This window comes from Rhamphochromis longiceps, linkage group LG1 (genome assembly GCF_057381845.1).
Source record: "Rhamphochromis longiceps isolate RC_006_pf linkage group LG1, R_longiceps_female_GT1.1, whole genome shotgun sequence".
NCBI lineage: Eukaryota > Metazoa > Chordata > Actinopteri > Cichliformes > Cichlidae > Rhamphochromis > Rhamphochromis longiceps.
In genome coordinates, this window is record NC_140557.1 from 8,092,572 (window position 1) to 8,111,577 (window position 19,006).

At 37.7% G+C, this 19,006-nt stretch overlaps 3 protein-coding genes across 3 annotated transcripts in view; all 3 read left to right on the forward strand.

The window, feature by feature from the left end:
• The window catches only part of LOC146678222 (synaptosomal-associated protein 25-A-like), a 41,606-nt gene extending 38,456 nt beyond the window's left edge, over nt 1-3,150 (forward strand). Inside the window, exons 7-8 of the mRNA XM_085420083.1 lie at nt 1,030-1,174; nt 1,755-3,150. Coding sequence (XP_085276209.1) covers nt 1,030-1,174; nt 1,755-1,823 — 214 coding nt within the window. The 3' untranslated portion in view covers nt 1,824-3,150. The remainder of the gene's footprint in view (nt 1-1,029; nt 1,175-1,754) is intronic.
• Nucleotides 3,151-5,055: 1,905 nt separating this feature from the next.
• On the forward strand, nt 5,056-7,707 carry cox5ab (cytochrome c oxidase subunit 5Ab). Its single transcript, XM_085420332.1, has 5 exons — nt 5,056-5,215; nt 6,752-6,868; nt 6,979-7,100; nt 7,245-7,367; nt 7,578-7,707. Exons 1-4 carry the CDS (start codon nt 5,143-5,145, stop codon nt 7,356-7,358), a joined length of 426 nt encoding a protein of 141 aa, XP_085276458.1. The 5' UTR covers nt 5,056-5,142; the 3' UTR covers nt 7,359-7,367; nt 7,578-7,707.
• Nucleotides 7,708-7,847: 140 nt separating this feature from the next.
• fam219b (family with sequence similarity 219 member B) lies at nt 7,848-17,269 on the forward strand. Its single transcript, XM_085420207.1, has 7 exons — nt 7,848-9,430; nt 11,310-11,418; nt 12,148-12,241; nt 12,374-12,451; nt 13,426-13,477; nt 14,806-14,956; nt 15,047-17,269. Exons 1-6 carry the CDS (start codon nt 9,356-9,358, stop codon nt 14,953-14,955), a joined length of 558 nt encoding a protein of 185 aa, XP_085276333.1. The 5' UTR covers nt 7,848-9,355; the 3' UTR covers nt 14,956; nt 15,047-17,269.
• Nucleotides 17,270-19,006: the final 1,737 nt, after the last annotated feature.

Sequence of the window (19,006 nt, forward strand, 5' to 3'; positions counted from 1 at the left end):
TGTTTATGTATGTAATTATGTAATGACTGGAGGCATATCCTGGAGCCGACTGTTCATGTGACTCTTTAAGTAACTGTTTTCCTTCCTTATGCACAATGTGACTGTAATCTCTCAACTGAGTTTCGCCTCAGGAACAGATCAAATTGTATATCAGTTTAATGTTTAAAGATGTAAATACTGACGAACTGTGGAGACATTTCAGTCTGCAGCAATATCTCTTTAATTATGCATTAATTCGATATTTATATCAACACAATAATAGTTCCCACGACAACATTTTGAACCTATATCAGCGTTTAACCATTTAAAGCAAAAACTTATTTTTATTTATGTATCGCAGCTTAATTACCTGAAACCTATCTTTGGCTTACCAGAGGGATCTCAGCCCTCATGTTGAAAGTCATTCAGTAATACCTAGTTATGTAATTTGCTGTCTGAAAGGTGAACATTTGTACTTTTAAACGTGATGTTTCTAACCCTTCGTTCTCACTAGAGACAAAAACACTGTAGTAGTTAGTGTTTCCTTCTTAAAGCAGATGTGTTATGTGTTAACCTATTTTCTGTTGTGCACGTACTTCACAGTAGAAAATGGTCACCAATAATGCTAATATTTTAAGTTAGAGCATGTACAGGTATTTCCTTTGTGCCAGTAGGGCAGGCTTTTCTACTTTTCTGTCTATATGATTTCAGTGAGAGCAGAAATTCCTCACAGGTAGAAACCCGACCGCCTTCTATTTAAACCTTTGGTTTGCAAGAGGCAGTCAAACAGAACACACCAGACTTAAAGAAACCCTCCTGTAGAGGCAAATGAGTTACAATGACTCACAGACAATGGATAAACTGAGGGGCTGCATGAATAAGACCTTTTAGTAAGGAATAAGGATTGGATAAGGGCTTTTTAAAATTAATATTACATGTTTTTAGGAAGCAATTTAACTCCATTAAAATGCTCTCCAGCACAATCCAACAACAGCTCCCATTGACCTTAAGCCAATAAGCAGTCTCACTTCAACCTTGTGAATTTTTCAGGGTAACAGATGATGCTCGGGAGAATGAGATGGATGAGAACCTGGAGCAGGTGGGCGGCATCATTGGCAACCTGCGTCACATGGCCCTGGACATGGGTCAGGAGATTGACACGCAGAACCGCCAGATTGACAGGATCATGGACAAGGTAGTGTACAGTCAGAGCTTTTTATGCCACTACCATGAACAGTATTCAGTTTATTTGATATGGGATGGTGTTTTATATCTGTATAATAAATATATATGATGTTTGATGGAAACAAGTCAGCTTCAAAAATGACGCTTTGAAATATATCTAGACTGACTCATTAGGTTATAATTTCTCAAAACATTAAAAAAAAAAGAAGAAGAAAAAGACAGAAATCGAAAAAAGGAATTAAAATCAGAACGTGTAGTTGGACCGTTCCATTGCTGGAATTTTATGTAATGCAAATAAAACACAAAAATACGTGCAAAATATAACTGTATAGAAAAAACAGAAGTTGGCTAATGGATTACAGGCTTGGCATCAGGGTATATAACAGCAGATATAAACCAGTTGTGCTGACTTTGATCAGATTTAGCCCCGATTTCACACACTAATGGGGAATTCCTGATTCACGTGCCATTGCATACTTTATCCATCCATTCAGTATCTTCATTTAATTTGCCCCTCTCCAATCTTTAGCACTGGTTTGACCACATTTTCCTACCTGAGCTCTATAACAGTTGGTGCTTCTTTCTTTCAGGCTGATTCCAACAAGACCAGGATTGATGAGGCCAACCAGCGTGCCACAAAGATGTTGGGCAGTGGCTAAACTACAGCGAAAAGTGCTTTCACCCTATTTAATCCATGTCACCCTAACCCCCACCCCCCCAAAAAAACAAACAAAAACAAACAAAAAAAGAAACCCTCAACCAAACCTATCCCTGCCCTTAACATCGACACCTGGCGCCCTCTTCCTTTGCTTAGTAGCAGGCACTGCAAAATTATGCTTTTATTGTGATACTGATAGAGTTTTGCACACATGCACATATCACACGTTGCTCTGCTCGCCCATCCAACTCCTGCATCACTTCCAGTCCTTGTTGTCAGTGTTGTTCTGTGATGTTGCTCATCTAATTTTGTTTTAAAAAAAATAGTTACACAACCACCAGTCAAACTCTTTCCATGCTGTACATAGTGTTTCTTTAATGGTTTCAGTGATTTAGATCACGTGTCCTGTTTTCTTCATCATTCTTTCTTTTTTTTAAAAAAAAAGTATATGTATAAGATAAGTTGTATGTACCCCCCGTTTCAAAATGTCCTTCACTCATATCAGTATTCTGGTGTTGTCACACAGTGTATTCAACAGTTAAGATGTTGTGATGCTACAGTACCAATAAGGCCACACTGATTTGAAGTTACCAAATGAACATGCAGCCTTTACTGTTTATTACCAAGGCTACTGTTTAAATACATTTAATGGCCATAGTTGACCAAGTGTCTGGGCCATTTGGATGAAGATGTGGCTTTCTGGTCAAGACTATACACTGGTATTTTATCAACTCAATTAACAGAGCAGTCTTAAAAGAATATAATGCCATTTAAACTGTATAGAACAAGTATTTTTCCTCAGGGAGCGAAATCTGACCATTTAAAAACAAAAGCAAAATGTTTGTTTAATGCATTGAAATCTATAAAAGCCACCGCTTATAAGGCTTGGTGTGTAGGTGAACAACTGCAGTTTCTTATGGTCTGAATAGCATCATTGATAATCAGACAAATATTAGCATTAATCACAGTGAATGTACAAGGATGTGAGGCTTTGATGGAGGTCAGAGGTCAAGCAATCAATCCAACAACTTATTCACGTACCATGCTACAATTTATTCATGATCCAACCCTAGCAATATAAAGTAGTGCATTAAACGTATTATGCATGTCCATCTGCTGCTAGAAAACACAAATTAATTCAGTTAAACAAGCAAATATACCCCAACATGGAAACCGCATGCTACTATGTAGGCCACACAGAGGAGGGACCCGTATTTATCTGCAATGGTGCCACTCTTTGTTTCATGTCTCTTTACCTTTCCAAACTGTGACCATCACTGTAAAATAAAACCTTGGAAAATGCCAATAAAACTATCATAACTGTAGAATCATACTGAGTTTTCTTCCTTTTTTTGGAACAGAGTGGAGGTGGTGAGAAAACAGTTTGAGTAATGGCGTTAAATGTCTGCAGTGTTACACTACACACAAGTTAACACCTAATCTGAGTGTGTGAGTTGGTTAACAATTGTAGTAGCATTTTCAGATTCTGTATTTTTTATGTCTTTCTTCAGAATAAAGTACAATAATTGTTATGCAAGGAATCAGAGCCACAGTGTAATTGACATGTATGGATTTTATCTGGAATAGTTGAACAGTGTACTCCACCCCTTGCCCTATGAGCTGGGGTAGGCTCAAGAGATAGGCTTAAGAGAATAAATGAACTCAGAAGTTTTGGCTTCTTGGAAACATTTTGAGGTTTCATGATATCTGTATCATCTCATTTTTCACTTTATGGTGAATTTTTGAATTTCTATTCTTATTCCAGATGACTTTACATAAGAACAGTAACTTAAATTGTAAAGACTCTTATAAGAGTCTAATATCATTTCAAACTCATATGGGAACATGAATGTTCTGTGTAAATCCAATTTAAGAAAATGTTTTTTTTTCTGCTGCTGTTCCATGGTGAGGTCAGAGGTCAGGGAGCTTATAATTACATGTTTAAAGGAATTCTGAAATTGAGGCTAAATGCCTAAACATACAACGTCAACATGGATATTTACAGAGAAAAGAAGAAAATAAAAGCCTGACTCGGATAGAGAAAGATAGAAAGAGACAGGCAGAGACAGAGAAGGAAAGATGTGCAGCAACACATTACACTAATGGACATCTACTGTGGTGCTCTGGGCTTAGGGGGGATTACAGTTCACCGCGTCACTAAGAACACACACACACACACACACACACACACACACACACACACACACACACACACACACACACACACACACACACACACACACACACACACACAAACTTGAATCAACACATGACAGAGTGATCCACTGTACCTTAGTTACATCCACAGCAAAGGCCTGTCATGTGACTACAGACAACCCCCACATAAATCAGTATTTGAAAACTCTAAAGTATTTGATCATTTGTGTTTTGCATTGACATCTTCCACTTCTTTGACTTGGGCTGCACCTGCAGCCATACTAGAAAATTACTCGTGCTGTTACAACCAGAGGGCTAAAGACTATATTTTAAAACCAACAGCTCCCTCTGCTGGTGTTATAGGCCATTACCAGTGGTGTTACACTGTACCAACTTGAAATATGAATTTTAGTTTAGTAATTTACTAGTCTACTCCACTATTAAATTAGTTTACTAGTCTAATATATAAAACTATTAAACTAGTTTAGCTTATGAAGCCAAACTAGTTTGCTAGCCAAACCTCTGCTTAACTGATGTAATTATGGGACGGACAAATGATTTCGAAGATGGAACTGCCAGACAGGTGGAAAGGAGGATGACCACGGAGAAGATTCGTGTATTTAGTGAAGGAGTACATGCAGAGGATTGGGCTGACAGAGGAGGATGATCGGGATATTGTGAGCATCGATACTCAGCTATGGCGACCCCTAAAGGAAGCAGCCAAAAGAAGATAAGTGAAAGCAAAAATTCAACGCAAAATTCGAAAATATAAAACTGTAATAACTTTTATTTCTGCATATATGACTATATTGGGCATAATACTAATTTTCCATAATTGGAAAACGAAACTAAAAATAAAATGGAAACTAAAATGAAAAAAATATAAATGAGCAAGAAGAAAAAAATTCTTTTTAGAAATTTTATTGTTAAATCAATATATTTATATATTACTTTATAGTAGCAAAAAAACCCAAACAAAAAAAACAACAACAACAAAAAACAAAAAAACAACAAAAAACAAATCGCTCACGTCAACGGCCTGGAGGAGGCATTCGGCTGGCTTCGTTCAGTCACGTGACCATGGCGCCCTCGTCGTGTCCTTCCGTAGGTCCAGAGTACCCCTTTCTAGCACGTACAGGACGGTTAGTATCCAGTGCGGTAACATGTTCCGTGCCGTTTTCCGACTGTCAGCTTCAGGAGCGCGGAGTCTGACTCGGTCACGACCCTGCTACTCAGGTAGGACCGTCTGCTTTGCACCTTACTTGAAATTAAACAAACTGTGTGATAAATTAAGTAAAATGGGCTCGTATAGCTACCCAGCTAGCTTAGCTAACCCTGTGTGCTTGTATGTAGCTAGAAGCTAACATGGGGTGACATTGAATTAAAGTTGTGACCTGCTGTGTTTAAGGGTCTGAAATTAAAATAGTCTGGTGTTTTCACCTTTCGTTGTGTGATTTAAATATTGAGGCGCGAAGTGAATTAAAGCGTAAAAGTCACGACCTTGCGATGACCCTCCTCGGTTTGTTTGAGAGAGTCAGCGACCGCAGTTTGCACGCAGCTCATATCAACACGTTGAACTATGGTCAAAATTGAATGCAAATCACAATGCTACAGAGTTTGATCTAAGATTTACACCATGAGTATGTATTTTTGGCCTTTTTAATGCTGCTGTTCTCCTGAAATAACCGACCCGAGCTCACCTGTGCAGGTCATCTAATGTTAGTTGACGGTATATGGCAGACGGGTTTAGAACATTAATGAGTGCTATGTAAAAAGTTAATCATTATTCAGGATTGTTGGACTAAATAAATGGAGGCATTACAGTATTTGGTAGAAGTGGTTTTCACTATCTGTCCTTCAGTTAGTTTAAGAAGGTGCTCTGCTGCCTGTCCAGTAAGCGGTGCAGAGGGTCATCTGGATTATCCATAATGCATAACAGTTTGTTCAGTGACCTCCTCTCTACGACAAATTCTTAGTTTGCTGGCTTCCTACACTGGAAATAAAGAAACTGAAACCAAACTCGTTTACGTCTTCAAATGTACACGCAAACACCAGCTACTGTGATCAAGGCGATGTAGCAATAAATTGCATGACCCTATTTCACTTTACTCCCTCAAAATGTGTAACGACTACTGTTGTGCGTGTTTTCACTCTTTCTGTAATGCCGCTGGAATTTATAACTTTGGTACAGTACTTTGAGTTCTGTTTCTGTGTATAAAATGCAATTTCATACCAGAGTAGAAATGAAAAGGAATTAGAAGGTTTTTGACAATGTACCCTTGTTCAAAAGCCTCTGAGGTTGCATTCAGCCAGAGTGATAAGAAGCAGCACTGTTAATGATAAGGCCATGCGAAGAGCAGTGGGGCTTTGAGTACTGTGGAAAAAAAATCAGTTTAACAGCAAAATGAACATATTGTTTTAAAATATATTGTTTGTTAAAAATGCTTTTGATATCTATTTAAAAAGGTAAATGTTTATTACTATGGTTCAGCACCAAGATGCACTTCCTGTTCATTTGTAGATGCAGGTAATTTTACAGTGTGTTCCAAAAGTTTAAAATGTCACTGTGTGTATGTTTGATTAAGGACCTGGAATGTTTTATTTACTTTAAGTACAATACAGTGTTTTAGAACTTTCTTTGTCTCGGGTAACAAAAAAAATAAATGTATGTTTTTTTAAGTCCAAATTAGTTCAGTTTTAAACTGTATTATTTATGTATGTATGTAATACAAGTATGTCCTTGAAACTTATTTATTGAATCCTTTTTTCAAGCTCCCTTGGCCTCCAGGTGCTACTCCCATGGAAAGGTGGAGACAGATGAGGAGTTTGATTCCCGTTGGGTCACTTACTTCAGCAAGCCTGACTTAGATGCTTGGGAACTCAGGAAAGGTGACTTTGAGTGGATTATTTTTGTATTGTTATAGTTCAAATGAGGGTTACTCTAAAAATCATAACTTTAAAATGACGTTGCTACTTCTGTAAACTAAACACACACACAGGAATGAACACCCTAATTGGATATGATTTGGTACCTGAACCCAAGATCTTGGATTCGGCATTAAGAGCTTGTCGGAGGCTGAACGACCTGGCCAGTGCCATCCGCATCCTTGAAGCTGTCAAGGTGTGTAAGACTCATTTCAATAAAATATGCCATTAGAGGAAATGAAGTCACATAAATCGTAGTCTTTGAGATTACAATTGGATGTACACCTTGTTAGGATTTTTTTGTGCCTTACAGCTGATCACATTTTTATCTTTATCTTAGGACAAAGCAGGCCCCCATAAAGACATCTATCCCTACCTGATCCAAGAGCTAAAGCCCACCCTCACAGAACTCGGCATTTCAACACCAGAAGAGCTGGGAATTGACAAGTTGTAGATTATCAAGGTGAGACTGCACCATACTGCAGCATGCTACCTGGATGGGCAGTGTGGATTTTAAAAAGAATTGCTTCAGGCATTAGTAACTGATGCTGCCCAGTGCTACCTCGAACTGTGCATTTGCATGCTGTTCTACTTTATTGCACAATATTATTGCAGATTATGTGGCCCGTTACGTACTTTCAATTGCAAACTTGTTTTGTTTCTCTTTCCTCAGGTTATTAGATGTATAAAGAGATGAGCTTTCCCGATTCTCTCCATGCTGAATTGCCAATATTGTTTAAATCCTAGCTGTCCTGTGGTGTACAAAATAATGGACCTTATAAATAAACCAGAAATTGATGATGTGTGCTTGTTCTTTGTCTATGACTAATACATCCTTTGATGTACTTAATTACACCTTCATAAATATCTGATGTGAAGAATAGATAATAACCAGCTGAACTCTATTTAAAAGGATAGGAACTGTAGCATTTTTTTTTTTTTAAACGGATGGTCATGATGAATTCGATGAACCAGTGTTTTAGATTTTAGTCAGTCCTTACAGTACCCATGTTTATTGCCTATAAATTAAAAAAAACAAACAAAAAAAAAACCCCACTACAAAACCTCCAAGGTCGCAAGCAAACAGGAGGCTGAAGACGATCAAAGGAGCAAAAGAAGTGTGTGAGCAAAACCCATTTTAGTGAATCAGAAGACTCCCTGATGGCTGCAGATCCTGACTGTAGACTATGCAGAGCTGGGCTAGTAATTACATCTCAAAGAGAGCAATTAATTTGTATTTTGAACTGTTTCTCATTCTCATATTTTTATATATTATATACACAGATGAAACCCTAATGAAAATGTAATTTTTAAAGTAATTCCCAAGTTAAAGAATTTTAAGTGTTTCCTTTTGCTTTCTAAAGAAACCTAGTTTAGATATGCTATGTTAAAACTCGCAGCACGGTGGCACGGTGGTTAGCACTGTTGCCGCACAGCAAGAAGGTCCTGAGTTCAATTCCACCATCAGGCCGGGGTCTTTCTGTGTGGAGTTTGCATGTTCTCCCCGTGTTTGCGTGGGTTCCCTCCGGGTACTCCGGCTTCCTCCCACCGTCCAAAGACATGCAGCTTGTGGGGATAGGTTAATCGGATAATCCAAATTGCCACTAGGTGTGAATGTGCGAGTGAATGAGAGTGCGAATGGTTGTCTGTCCCTGTGTGTTAGCCCTGCGACAGACTGGCGACCTGTCCAGGGTGTACCCTGCCTCTCGCCCTATGACAGCTGGGATAGGCTCCAGCGCCCCCCGCGACCCTGAAAAGGATAAGCGGAAGCGAATGGATGGATGGATGTTAAAACTCCAAAGTTATTTTTAATAATAAAATATTTCTATCCAGATATTTAGGTGTATATGTAATACAAATGTAGACTTTTTATTTTTCACTTGGTCACAACCGTTTTAGACCTCTCTCTGGGCTCTTATTTTTGCCCATCAGGTGGCGATGAGAGGCTAGAAATCATCCTGGTTGTAACTATATATTTGCGTAAATAATATATTTAAATTGATACGTGTATCTTATTCATTTTTGCTTAATGTATTTATTGTATTACTGTAACTTGAAACCAAGTCATTGCTTGAAACTGCTTGAAAAAACTTTCGTTTAGTTTCACGTGAACCGTGAACATTAATTGGCAAATATGACAGTCTAGTATTATGACAGTTTAGTGACACATTTAAGGCCCCTTTAATATTTATCCGCAATTTTCTTAATAAGCTGGGCCGGGCTGCTTTGTCGTACTTCATGATTTTATAAACCATTTAAGGAAACATTCTCGAGTCGAGCAGGGTTTTATTTTGAAGTTTCTGATTCCCGGAAGTAGTATGAAACCTGTCCCGCGAGAGCACAGCTAGCTAACAGAAGTTCCTGTTTGCTTATGGACTAAAAGTCCCTTCCCAATGGGGCAGCTGTCAACATGGGTGTGTTGCGGCGTAAACTGTGACAACTAAAGCCAAGATGATGAACGACATTTTGGAGGAGCCGGAGAAGGACTCCCTGCTAGAGGCACAGCAGGATTCGCAGGGTTTGTCGGTAATGTCAGCTAAACCTAGCTAACGGGGGAGGATAGCTAACTAGCTTAGCTTTTGATTTTTGACATTTCGCTAATTGGGAAATCATTTCAAAATCATTATAAGGATGAACAAGACTTCGTTGATAGACCTTAATAAGTGTGGGAGAAATTAATGGAGAGTGAGTGAAATGAAAAATTATCAGAAGTATAGCTGTTTTTGCAAATCGAAAGGACTAAAACTATAGTTTTTAATTTCTCTTATATTCTTTGGCTGCTGCAATGTAATAGACAGCCCTGGGGAGGAGCTGGAGCTAAATCAAAAATGAATCCAAACGAGATTCGTTGCAATATTAAACATATTAACTAATTAATTCAGTTTCTATTTCTGTTTTGTAAATAATAGCACTAGGATATTTTTCTAAAAAGATGATTAATTACAATAATATTTGACTGATGTACAGTACTGTGCAATTGTCTTGGGTAGCTTCTCATTTCTGTATATTGTTCTGCAAAAATGGGAAATAGTTGCAGTGATTTTTTTTTTAAACTTGTGCAAGTGTGCATGAAAATAAGGCTGTTGCTTGGTCTGAAATACACTGGGAAGCCATGTTGGGAGAAAATCCTCCTGAGTTTCTGTGACAAACCTGCTACATAAAATACAGCAGTGCTGTTACAGTTTTGATTCTTTCTTCCTGGTTGGTGACTGGCATTCATTCATATGCATCTTTGCTGATTTGACAAAAGTCCAACTGGGATAACCGCATGTTTTAAGAGCTTTCTTTACACACCTATATTACTTTTCTTTCTGTCGGTGCTATAGAGTGCTGGCTATCCCAAGTTTGTGTTCCAGTGGCTGGTGGAAAGTGTGTGTTTCCAGTAAACTTAAAGGTTTAGGCTTCTATCCTCCTCAATGATCACAGCACAGACCAGGGACAATAACCTATTATGCTTCGTATCCTCCCTGGTGAACCTTGTTTTTATCCACTGTTGATTTGTTTGGTATAGGCTTCTACTTGTTTTTTGACCCAGTTGTCATCCATGTATCAGTACCAGTGGCTAGGTGTTATCCCTTTGAAGGAGCCCAAAGCTTTAATTTCCACTTCCTCTGTGTAAAGGTTATGTACAATGGGTTATAGGGGGAGCCCATGGTACATCCGTGCTTATGTCTGTAGCAATTCTAATTGTTTTTGATACATGTGGTGGTAAGGCAAAAGTGTACTGCAGTGCAAATCTGATTGTAAAGCTGGTTCTGTTGTGTAAGGAACTTTCTTTACTCTTACTATACTCATTTAATGACTGTCTCCAATGCCTCGGTTGTAGGTAGGTATACAAACGAAAAGGTAGACAACATCAAAGGACCCTATGGTTTAATCTGGAATGAGTGCAAGTTTGCGGACCTTGTTGGTGAAGTCAGTGGAGTTTTTGAACAAATGTGTTTTTTGTAACAGGCTACTGATAAGAAATTGGTTTTTCTTATGGTTTCTCTTATATGTAGATGCAACACTATTTTATACCTTAAGTTAAGTGTTTTTCATGGTTGAATGTTTCATAAGTCTGTGTGAAGTGGTTTTGAAAAACTTTGAAAGACCTTCAAAAGCTGAGAGAACTGTTGCTCAAGACATGTGAAAAGATTAGAAGACAGCTTCTTGGAATCAAAATACTTTAAAAAAATGAGTGGTGTTTCAAGACTTTACACGGTGCTGTATATCTTGTTCTGTCCTTTTGTTCCACCCTGTTATTGTAACATGTAAACCATTTTATCTTTTCAGTGATTTTCACCATATAAAGGACATTCACTTCATTTCATTGTACAGTACATTGTATTTTGACAGTGAAGCTGATGATTGAGTAATTTATTAAGTAAGATACTGATTGTGCTTTCAATTTTTGAAACTTGAGGGGCCAAGTAGTGGCACAAGACCTAAGAGCATAGATGGCGGCATCAGGCCTGTGGAAAAAAGAGGACCTTACATCATGTCCAGAGCGCCAGCCATCCATCTCAAACTACGTAAGTATTTCCTCACCTCAAACAGTTGGTGGCATAAACACGTCAATTTTATCTCTGTCTGTAGGTCACCAGTCCTCCTGTGATTGTTGTTTTTATGAGGTGATTTATGCTGATGTGCATGAATTGTGTTGAATGTGCACCTAGCAGGAAAACAAATCCTGAGTCATATGACACTGTTGGGCACTCTCAGCTTAACTTAGCCACAAAATATCTTCCTCTTCTTTTTTTTTTTTTTTGTTGTTGTTTGTTTGTTTTAATGCAGTCCTGCCTAGGGGCCTGAAGATCTTAGCCTAGTCTTTTTTTGGGGCCCTGTCCCTTGCACAGAGTTTCTTTTGGATTTTCTAAATCTTGTAATGATACCCCGTACAATGTACAATAAGACTCTCATCTTATGTTTTTCACAGAGTGGTAAACCACTGCCAGTCTGCCTCTCCCTGGGATGTTCTTTATATCCAAAGTCATGTTACTTATTAACTAAATAGATGTTAGACATTTCATTGGATACAAAACTTTTCTAGTCAATGGTTCATACATCTCAATTTATTTTTAAAAGTGCATAGGAGTGTTTTTAGTCTGACTCACTATGAAATTCGTAGGTGTTATGAAAATGGGTTATAGGTTATATAGGTTAAATTTTTCTGCCTGTGTAAACTGTCAGTGTTTACTTTCATTCTCCACTCCCTCTATGGTCAGTTCTGCCCTAACAAAAATGTCTTTTGTTATCTCAAGAGAAACACAGGGAGATGGCGAGGAAAGCGCTGAAGAAGAAAGCTCTCTCACCGGGGCCTCCAGTGACGCACCAGCCCAGACAGGGAGCCAAGAGGTCAGAAGAAAAGAATATCAGAGGAAGCAGCTTTTTGTGATGTCAGCATAATGAAGATGAACTGTGATTTATTATTCTAATGTTGTTTCTGGTGGTCTTTTGGGTTTGTTTGTTTGTTTGTTTGTTTTTTAGGATGGTGAAATATAACAAGGGCTATGCTGCTTTGAGTCAGCACGCTGAGGATACTTTGGTTGCAATTGACTCAGACAGGTATGGTCAAACCTGGTATTCATGTTATTAGGTTAAAACAGTAGTACACTAAGGACTAACGGTCTGGTGTTATCATTCAAATCCTTACCTACTTAACTCTGTCCAAAGAATGTAAGATGAATCAAGATGTTAAACTCATTTAGACGTTAAATAACCACATGATGTCTAACCCACCATATGTCATATCTTACCAATTCAGGTTAGTGTCTGTAAACCTATACTCTACAATCTACAATCTAAAATGTAAACCTGTTAAAAAAAAGTCAAAAGGCTTTTAGTAGACAGTTGAATTTTACACATCAAAATGACTGAATTTATTTATGTATGTGTAAATTTACGTTTATATGAAATCATAAGGCAATGTCTTTTTCAAATCGTCAAAGAGAAAGCACACCATTTCAAATATTAAACAAACCAGAACACTTCATAAATTACAGTTGCACTGTTAGGTTTGATATTTATTTATAGGAGTTTTGAACTCTTCCAGCAAGCTCAAAACATTAACATATAGTGCATTATGATTGGTGTTTGGGTCCTTAAAAGTGGAGGAATCTAGAAGAGGTAAAATCACAGCAGCTGTTTGTAAGCGATTACATAGAATAAGATGTGGGTATTTGTCCAGTATAGTTTTGTAAATAGAAAGTATACCAGTGCTTCTGGGCTAATGAAGGCCAAGAAGCCAGATTATAAAGTACACTCATGATGTGCGATCGATAATGAATTTGATATAAACTGTAACACAGAATATACGAATGTAGTCCAAAGGCAACAGCATGTATGCATATAAGTAAAGTTACTATAATGAATAGCGTTTAATAACTTGGTCTGTACAAGTATTTTCCTAACTGTTAAATTAAAACAGGCCCATTTTCTGTAATTCAGTCTAACCTTAATTTTCTTCACTGGGTTCTCAATTTGCTTTCTAAAATTGTGCCTCCTAAGTTATGAAGAATCTGTCCTTCATGTCTTAACAGTGATGAGGAGATTGATTTTGAGCAGTATTCCTCTGGATACTCTTCAGCTGAGGTGAGTTATTTCCACAGGACATTTTTTAGATTCTCTTCGAATCTGTTAGCATTGTGTCAAACTGGTTGGGTGACTTTTAGCCACAGCATGCTGAACTATAGTTTATGTTCTTATCAAATCTGGCTTTTTGATTTTTGTTTTAATTTTAGCTCCCTGCCTTGGTGCTTTGGTGCTTTTTTCACAAACACATTGGATTGACTTGTCAGCACACACCACTGAAACGAGACCACTGAACACACTACCCTTTGCACCACCAAATTACATGCAACCTTGGGATTTTTTTTCTTCATTAGCATTCAAATCTCTCAATGAATACAGAAGAGAGACTTACCACAAAGCAAGAAAGCACGAGATAAGGCTAATCAAAAAGGTATTGGCTGAAGCACATGATTATTATGCCAACAAAGGTCATTCAGCAAGCAGCTCATTTACAGCTGCACCAGAAATGCATCAGACATTCACAACTGGTAGCAAATTGTTTTTTGTTTGAATTTGTACGCATGCTAGAAACGACATGTACTGAGTACATTTGTGAATAAATGTGAGAATAAAGGATAAGTTTTACTTCTGTTATTTGTCTTTCCCAGGCACTGAGTCTCGTGATTTAAGATTATTATCTTGGTTTGTACCTTGTGGCAAACTGTCTTGTTCTATTCTAACAAGACATACAGAGACTGAGTCATAAAATCTGGAAATAACTTGGCATGTTTCACTTCCAGTTCCTTCCTCTTGAGGTTGGTGGGTTTTTTGAAGGTTTTCTGGTGACAAAAGCTTTAGACACTTTCAAGTTTACTGTCCAGCATGCAGGATGCAAGTAGATACCCCCATCATGAATTTGGACCCTTTTACATGTCCCAGAAGTGTTTGCTAAAGAAGACTTCAGAGGTTGTCAGCTATAATGGATACATTACAGCTGAATGACTTCCACATTGTCACCACAATGTTTCTGACATTAGTGTTTTAAGTTTGATCAAGGCTGCATTGATTTTTAAAGATTTACATTCCAAAACGAATATAATAAAGTAACATAACAAAATAACATAACAACACTTCCAAGCTGGCTTACAAAACTATGTGCTAAATGGACTGGTACTCATCAAGAGCCAGGGAATCAAATCATATGCCTTCTGTTTAATAAATGAACTGTTCTACTTCATGAGCACAGCCTCTCACAGAGTGCAGCAGCCCTTGATAGACTTGCCTTTAAATATGTAATTTTGAGGGGGGCAGACTTTCCATGTAAAAATTCATTAAGTAACATTATTTTTAAGTGGTTACACTATTCTGGTTGCATCACATCTCACTTATATTCTGTCTTTGCTCTCCAGATCCATCCTGATTTGAGCAAGCAGCTGCTTCAGGATGGCTATCGCCTGGATGAGATCCCTGACGATGAGGACCTGGACCTGATTCCACCCAAAGCCATGGGCTCCTCTGTGTGCTGCTGCTCTGAGGGCCCGTCCTGCCCCATACAGTGATGTCAGTGCAGTGACTCAAATCTAACAAAGTCTTGGCTCCTGCTTCAGCTTACTTTAATGACTGGTGCCTGACGCCTTCTTTGTCACGCAGCTCCACTGCTGCACTGCTAGAGGACTTCCAGCTCTAAAGCCAAACACCTCTTCATGCAGGACTGCGTGCACTGAGATTGCTCAACCCCCTTTGAAAATGCAGGTGGACGTGAGAACAAGCCTTATCCACTGTGACCCCAAAGCTTGACCTATTTTTTTTTTATTTATTCTTTTTTTCTTTTGTTTCTTAAAAAAAATAGGACTGTGAAATGCTAACTACACTACTGCTCCTAACAGATTAATTCAACATTTAGGATGATGCCCTTGTTAACCCAAGGGTGAACTGGTTACTGTCTTTTGTAATCAGGCAGTTACTTGTGCAACCCTCTAAGCATGACATGCATACAGATATGCTATACAGTCTTACTGTTTCAGCTCTTTGGTGAATCTGCATTACCCAGTTATCAACCAACAGCTACATGAAGTAATTGTACCTTGTTTTATCAATGACATTCCCAGATCACTGAAGTATTAACTTTTTTTTTTTCTTTAAAATTACATTTGAGTTTTATTCCTAAATGAAATGGCCACCACATAAATAGTCATGTCTCAACAAAAATAACTACTTACAATCTGAAAGATATAGTTTTTGAGTGGACTCATTAATAACACAAATAATCACTATAAAAGGTCACTACGTTTTACAAGTTGTAATTGAGAAAACTGCGACAAACCGAGGAGGACTAAGCCATCATCTCCTTAAAAAACAAAACAAAAAAAAGGTCATTGGACAGGACTGGATAAGGAGAAAGTGAAGCATACTAGTATTCTAGTTGGCAAATGCCACACTGCTGTTTAAGGCACAGCTGTGAGCAGATGGAATAAAGTGCTTTGATACATTTAACTACATTTGGACTTCATAGAAGTCATTATGTGACATTTGCATTTCAGTTTTTTTTATTCGATATGCATTAAGTAACATGGTGTGGTTGAGAAAAATTCAAATATGGATTTATGTTAAAAACTTTTGTGTTCAAAGATGGATATGTAGCATTTTGATTTAGAGCCTCATTCAGGGTATGATTCAACTAAGAGTTACTTTATTTTATTTATATATATATATATATTTGTCATTATTTGTTGAAGACACTAACTATTGTGACACGATAACATGACAGCAGATCACCATTAGAATCAAACTTTTAGTCCAGCCTTATGTTATTTTATTAAGCTTATACTATATGTTGGCCTCATTTTCTGTGTTATGTGTTGCTGATGCCTACATAATGGACGCACTTATGTACTGAAAAAAATTAAACTGGAAGACAATTTTTCTTTTTCCACTTTTAAAAATGTATGTGTTCACTGACATGCTACAGCCTGGGTGATATTTTACTGTTAACTGTTTGAAACCGTAGTAAAAGGAAAAGATGTTAAATGTCAGAGTAAGTGGTAGTGATCACTTCTCAGGAGATTTATTTGTGTGTATGTGTGTGCATGCGTGAGTGATGGATGGATGGGTGGGTGTATGATCATAAATAGAAATGATTTGGTTTTCCACTTACATTTACGAAATAGAAATTAGGAAACTGCACAACGAGTCAAGTGCAGGGAGGACATGTGGCTGCTATTTTTACTGAGATACTGGCCACTCTGTTACTTCCTTTGCTGTGATGTTAACTCTCAGTGGTGTGAATAAATGATATAGCATACCACTTGATCAACATAACAAATTGAGGACTGGAAAAGTGACATTTTGTGCAATGACAAAGTAGGAACCTTGGTTTGTACTTTACAAAGTTGGAATCAGTTCCTTTTTTCCCCTTACACCTTTGCACTGTAAGGTGTTAGAAAATCTTACCTTACTAGTATTTGTCACGCACACCATCTCCTCCCAGCACTACTTGGTTGTAATGTGGTTGTTTAAGGAATAAAAGCTGATTCTACTATAACACTTAAGTGTGAGTTACTCGATACAGGTGTGAACTAAATGCTTTATAATGGACCAGCTGAATTTATAGTGTATTGACGCCGGCCCTGGCTCTGCACGTTCTTATGTACATACAATTTTGCACTTAACACCAGTGGTCAGTAGCAAGTACACTTGACTCACCTGTACTATGCAACTATTGGGACAATCTGTATGGTGTACATCCCTGTGATGAGATAGTGTTGTTGCGTGCAAAATGCAATAACAGGTTGTTTTTTTTATGATGGTAAATGCTAATCTTTTTATTTGAATTGTATTGTTAATTGGTTTACATTAAAAAATATAAATCAGTTGATTATGCTTATGTGTCTTATTTTTGATTAGCTATTATTAGTTGTTCTTTGGTAAATGGGTAGTAACCACTTGCCTGCTACTATGTGGATTTTCAAGATATTAAAACTCATGAACTCTTTAAAACTTCTCACGGTTTCCTGTGATATCAGGCACGTAGACATTTGCAGCTTTAAATCCTGGATTTTTTTGAGTCCTGGACCTTTATGGATTGGACATCCCACAGACTCTCAGTCAAAATAAGATTTGGGGAATTTGTAGAACAACCTTTTGTCATGTCCCTCAAAGATTTTATGCTACTGAACCATTGTTGCTCTATCAGAATACATTTTGCTCTTTCTTTTAGTGTTTAGTTACATTTACATTTACATGAATGTTATGTTTCATAGCAGAACATTCACCAGAATAGCACATAGTTCTTCTGTGTTTTGCTGCCATTTCTTTTAGGTAAAAAAACTGCAAACACACCTGAAACTGTCAGTGACACCTGGAACATCTCAGAGGACGCGCACATTTTGATCACATTTTTCATCAATCAGTAATAAAAAAAAAAAAATCCACCTTAGATGTTACTTTAATAATAATCAGCACAACAGCATCAATAGCCTAATTTGTTTCCCCCCCCCCTAACAGCCCTCCCCATCCTTATTTATATTAGTTTCACTTCATATTTTTCTCCAACTTGTCTGTGCCCCACCAGTGGGGACCCACCCAACCCCTCACAGTTTCAGAACCACTGCTGTCAGGAGATATTCAGTATTACAGACTGCACCTATCTGTGTCTTCACTGACACGGCTGACTACTGCAGTTGTTGTAGTTTTCACTCGTTTTTACTTTCATTCAGCACTTTTGTTTTCATTACTTTCCAGGCTGCATTTTCTCACTTCAATTTGATTTTTGTTGGCAAGTTTTATGGAAACACATTATAATAATCACACACTATTAAGCCTTTGCAAGATGTTAGTTAATATGTATTTCATCATCAAAGTATTACTTCTTCTTAGTATGTCGTTTATAAACACTGATATAAATGCTTTACTGTTCCTTAACAAGCTCACCTATAACGTGTTCAACGACAGCATTTTTATATTTTATAAATGACGGATTAACAATTTCTAAATACAGTTACATCAATTACATCAAGCACAAACAAATGTTTTATAAATACTTGTACTACATTGTAATTCATGAATAATTAAAACAGCTACTAGTCGTTAGTAAAGCATTTTGTGTGAATCTAAAGGGAAGACAATCTATGTCTGACAAAGCTTTACAAATGAAACTGAACGGTCAGCAGGACCTCAAGACTCAAACAGGCCTCAGCTATCTTCACAAGAGACAAAGGAAAGACACAAAGCACAAGGGGATCCAGCACATACAAATTTCTACTGCATGATGCAAACATAATTCACTGTTTTCAGAATAATGAAATGTATGTTGGGCCAGAGACACAGCGTTTAGCACTCTTTAATATGGTTATCAGCCCACCCTGTGCAACTATAACAGCTTCAACTCTTCTAGAAAGCTTTCCACAAGTTTTAGGAGAGTGTTTATGGGAATTTTTGTCCATTCTTCCAGAACCGCATTTGTAAGATCAGACACTGATGTTGGGCAAGAACGCCCGGCTCGTAGTCTTCAATCCGATTCATCCCAGAGGTGTTCTATCGGCACTTCTATCAGCACTCTGTGTCGGCCAGTTAAGTTCTTCCACACCAAACTCGCTCATCCATGTCTTTATG

Excerpts from the sequence above, each read along its gene's own strand:
- cox5ab (XM_085420332.1), top strand. The coding sequence starts at position 5,143 with ATGTTCCGTGCCGTTTTCCGACTGTCAGCTTCAGGAGCGCGGAGTCTG. Across the intron at positions 6,869-6,978 it reads TGCTTGGGAACTCAGGAAAG|GAATGAACACCCTAATTGGA; the intron begins GTGACTTTGAGT and ends ACACACACACAG. Across the intron at positions 7,101-7,244 it reads GCATCCTTGAAGCTGTCAAG|GACAAAGCAGGCCCCCATAA; the intron begins GTGTGTAAGACT and ends TCTTTATCTTAG.
- fam219b (XM_085420207.1), top strand. The coding sequence starts at position 9,356 with ATGATGAACGACATTTTGGAGGAGCCGGAGAAGGACTCCCTGCTAGAG. Across the intron at positions 12,452-13,425 it reads GTTGCAATTGACTCAGACAG|TGATGAGGAGATTGATTTTG; the intron begins GTATGGTCAAAC and ends ATGTCTTAACAG. Across the intron at positions 13,478-14,805 it reads CTGGATACTCTTCAGCTGAG|ATCCATCCTGATTTGAGCAA; the intron begins GTGAGTTATTTC and ends TTTGCTCTCCAG.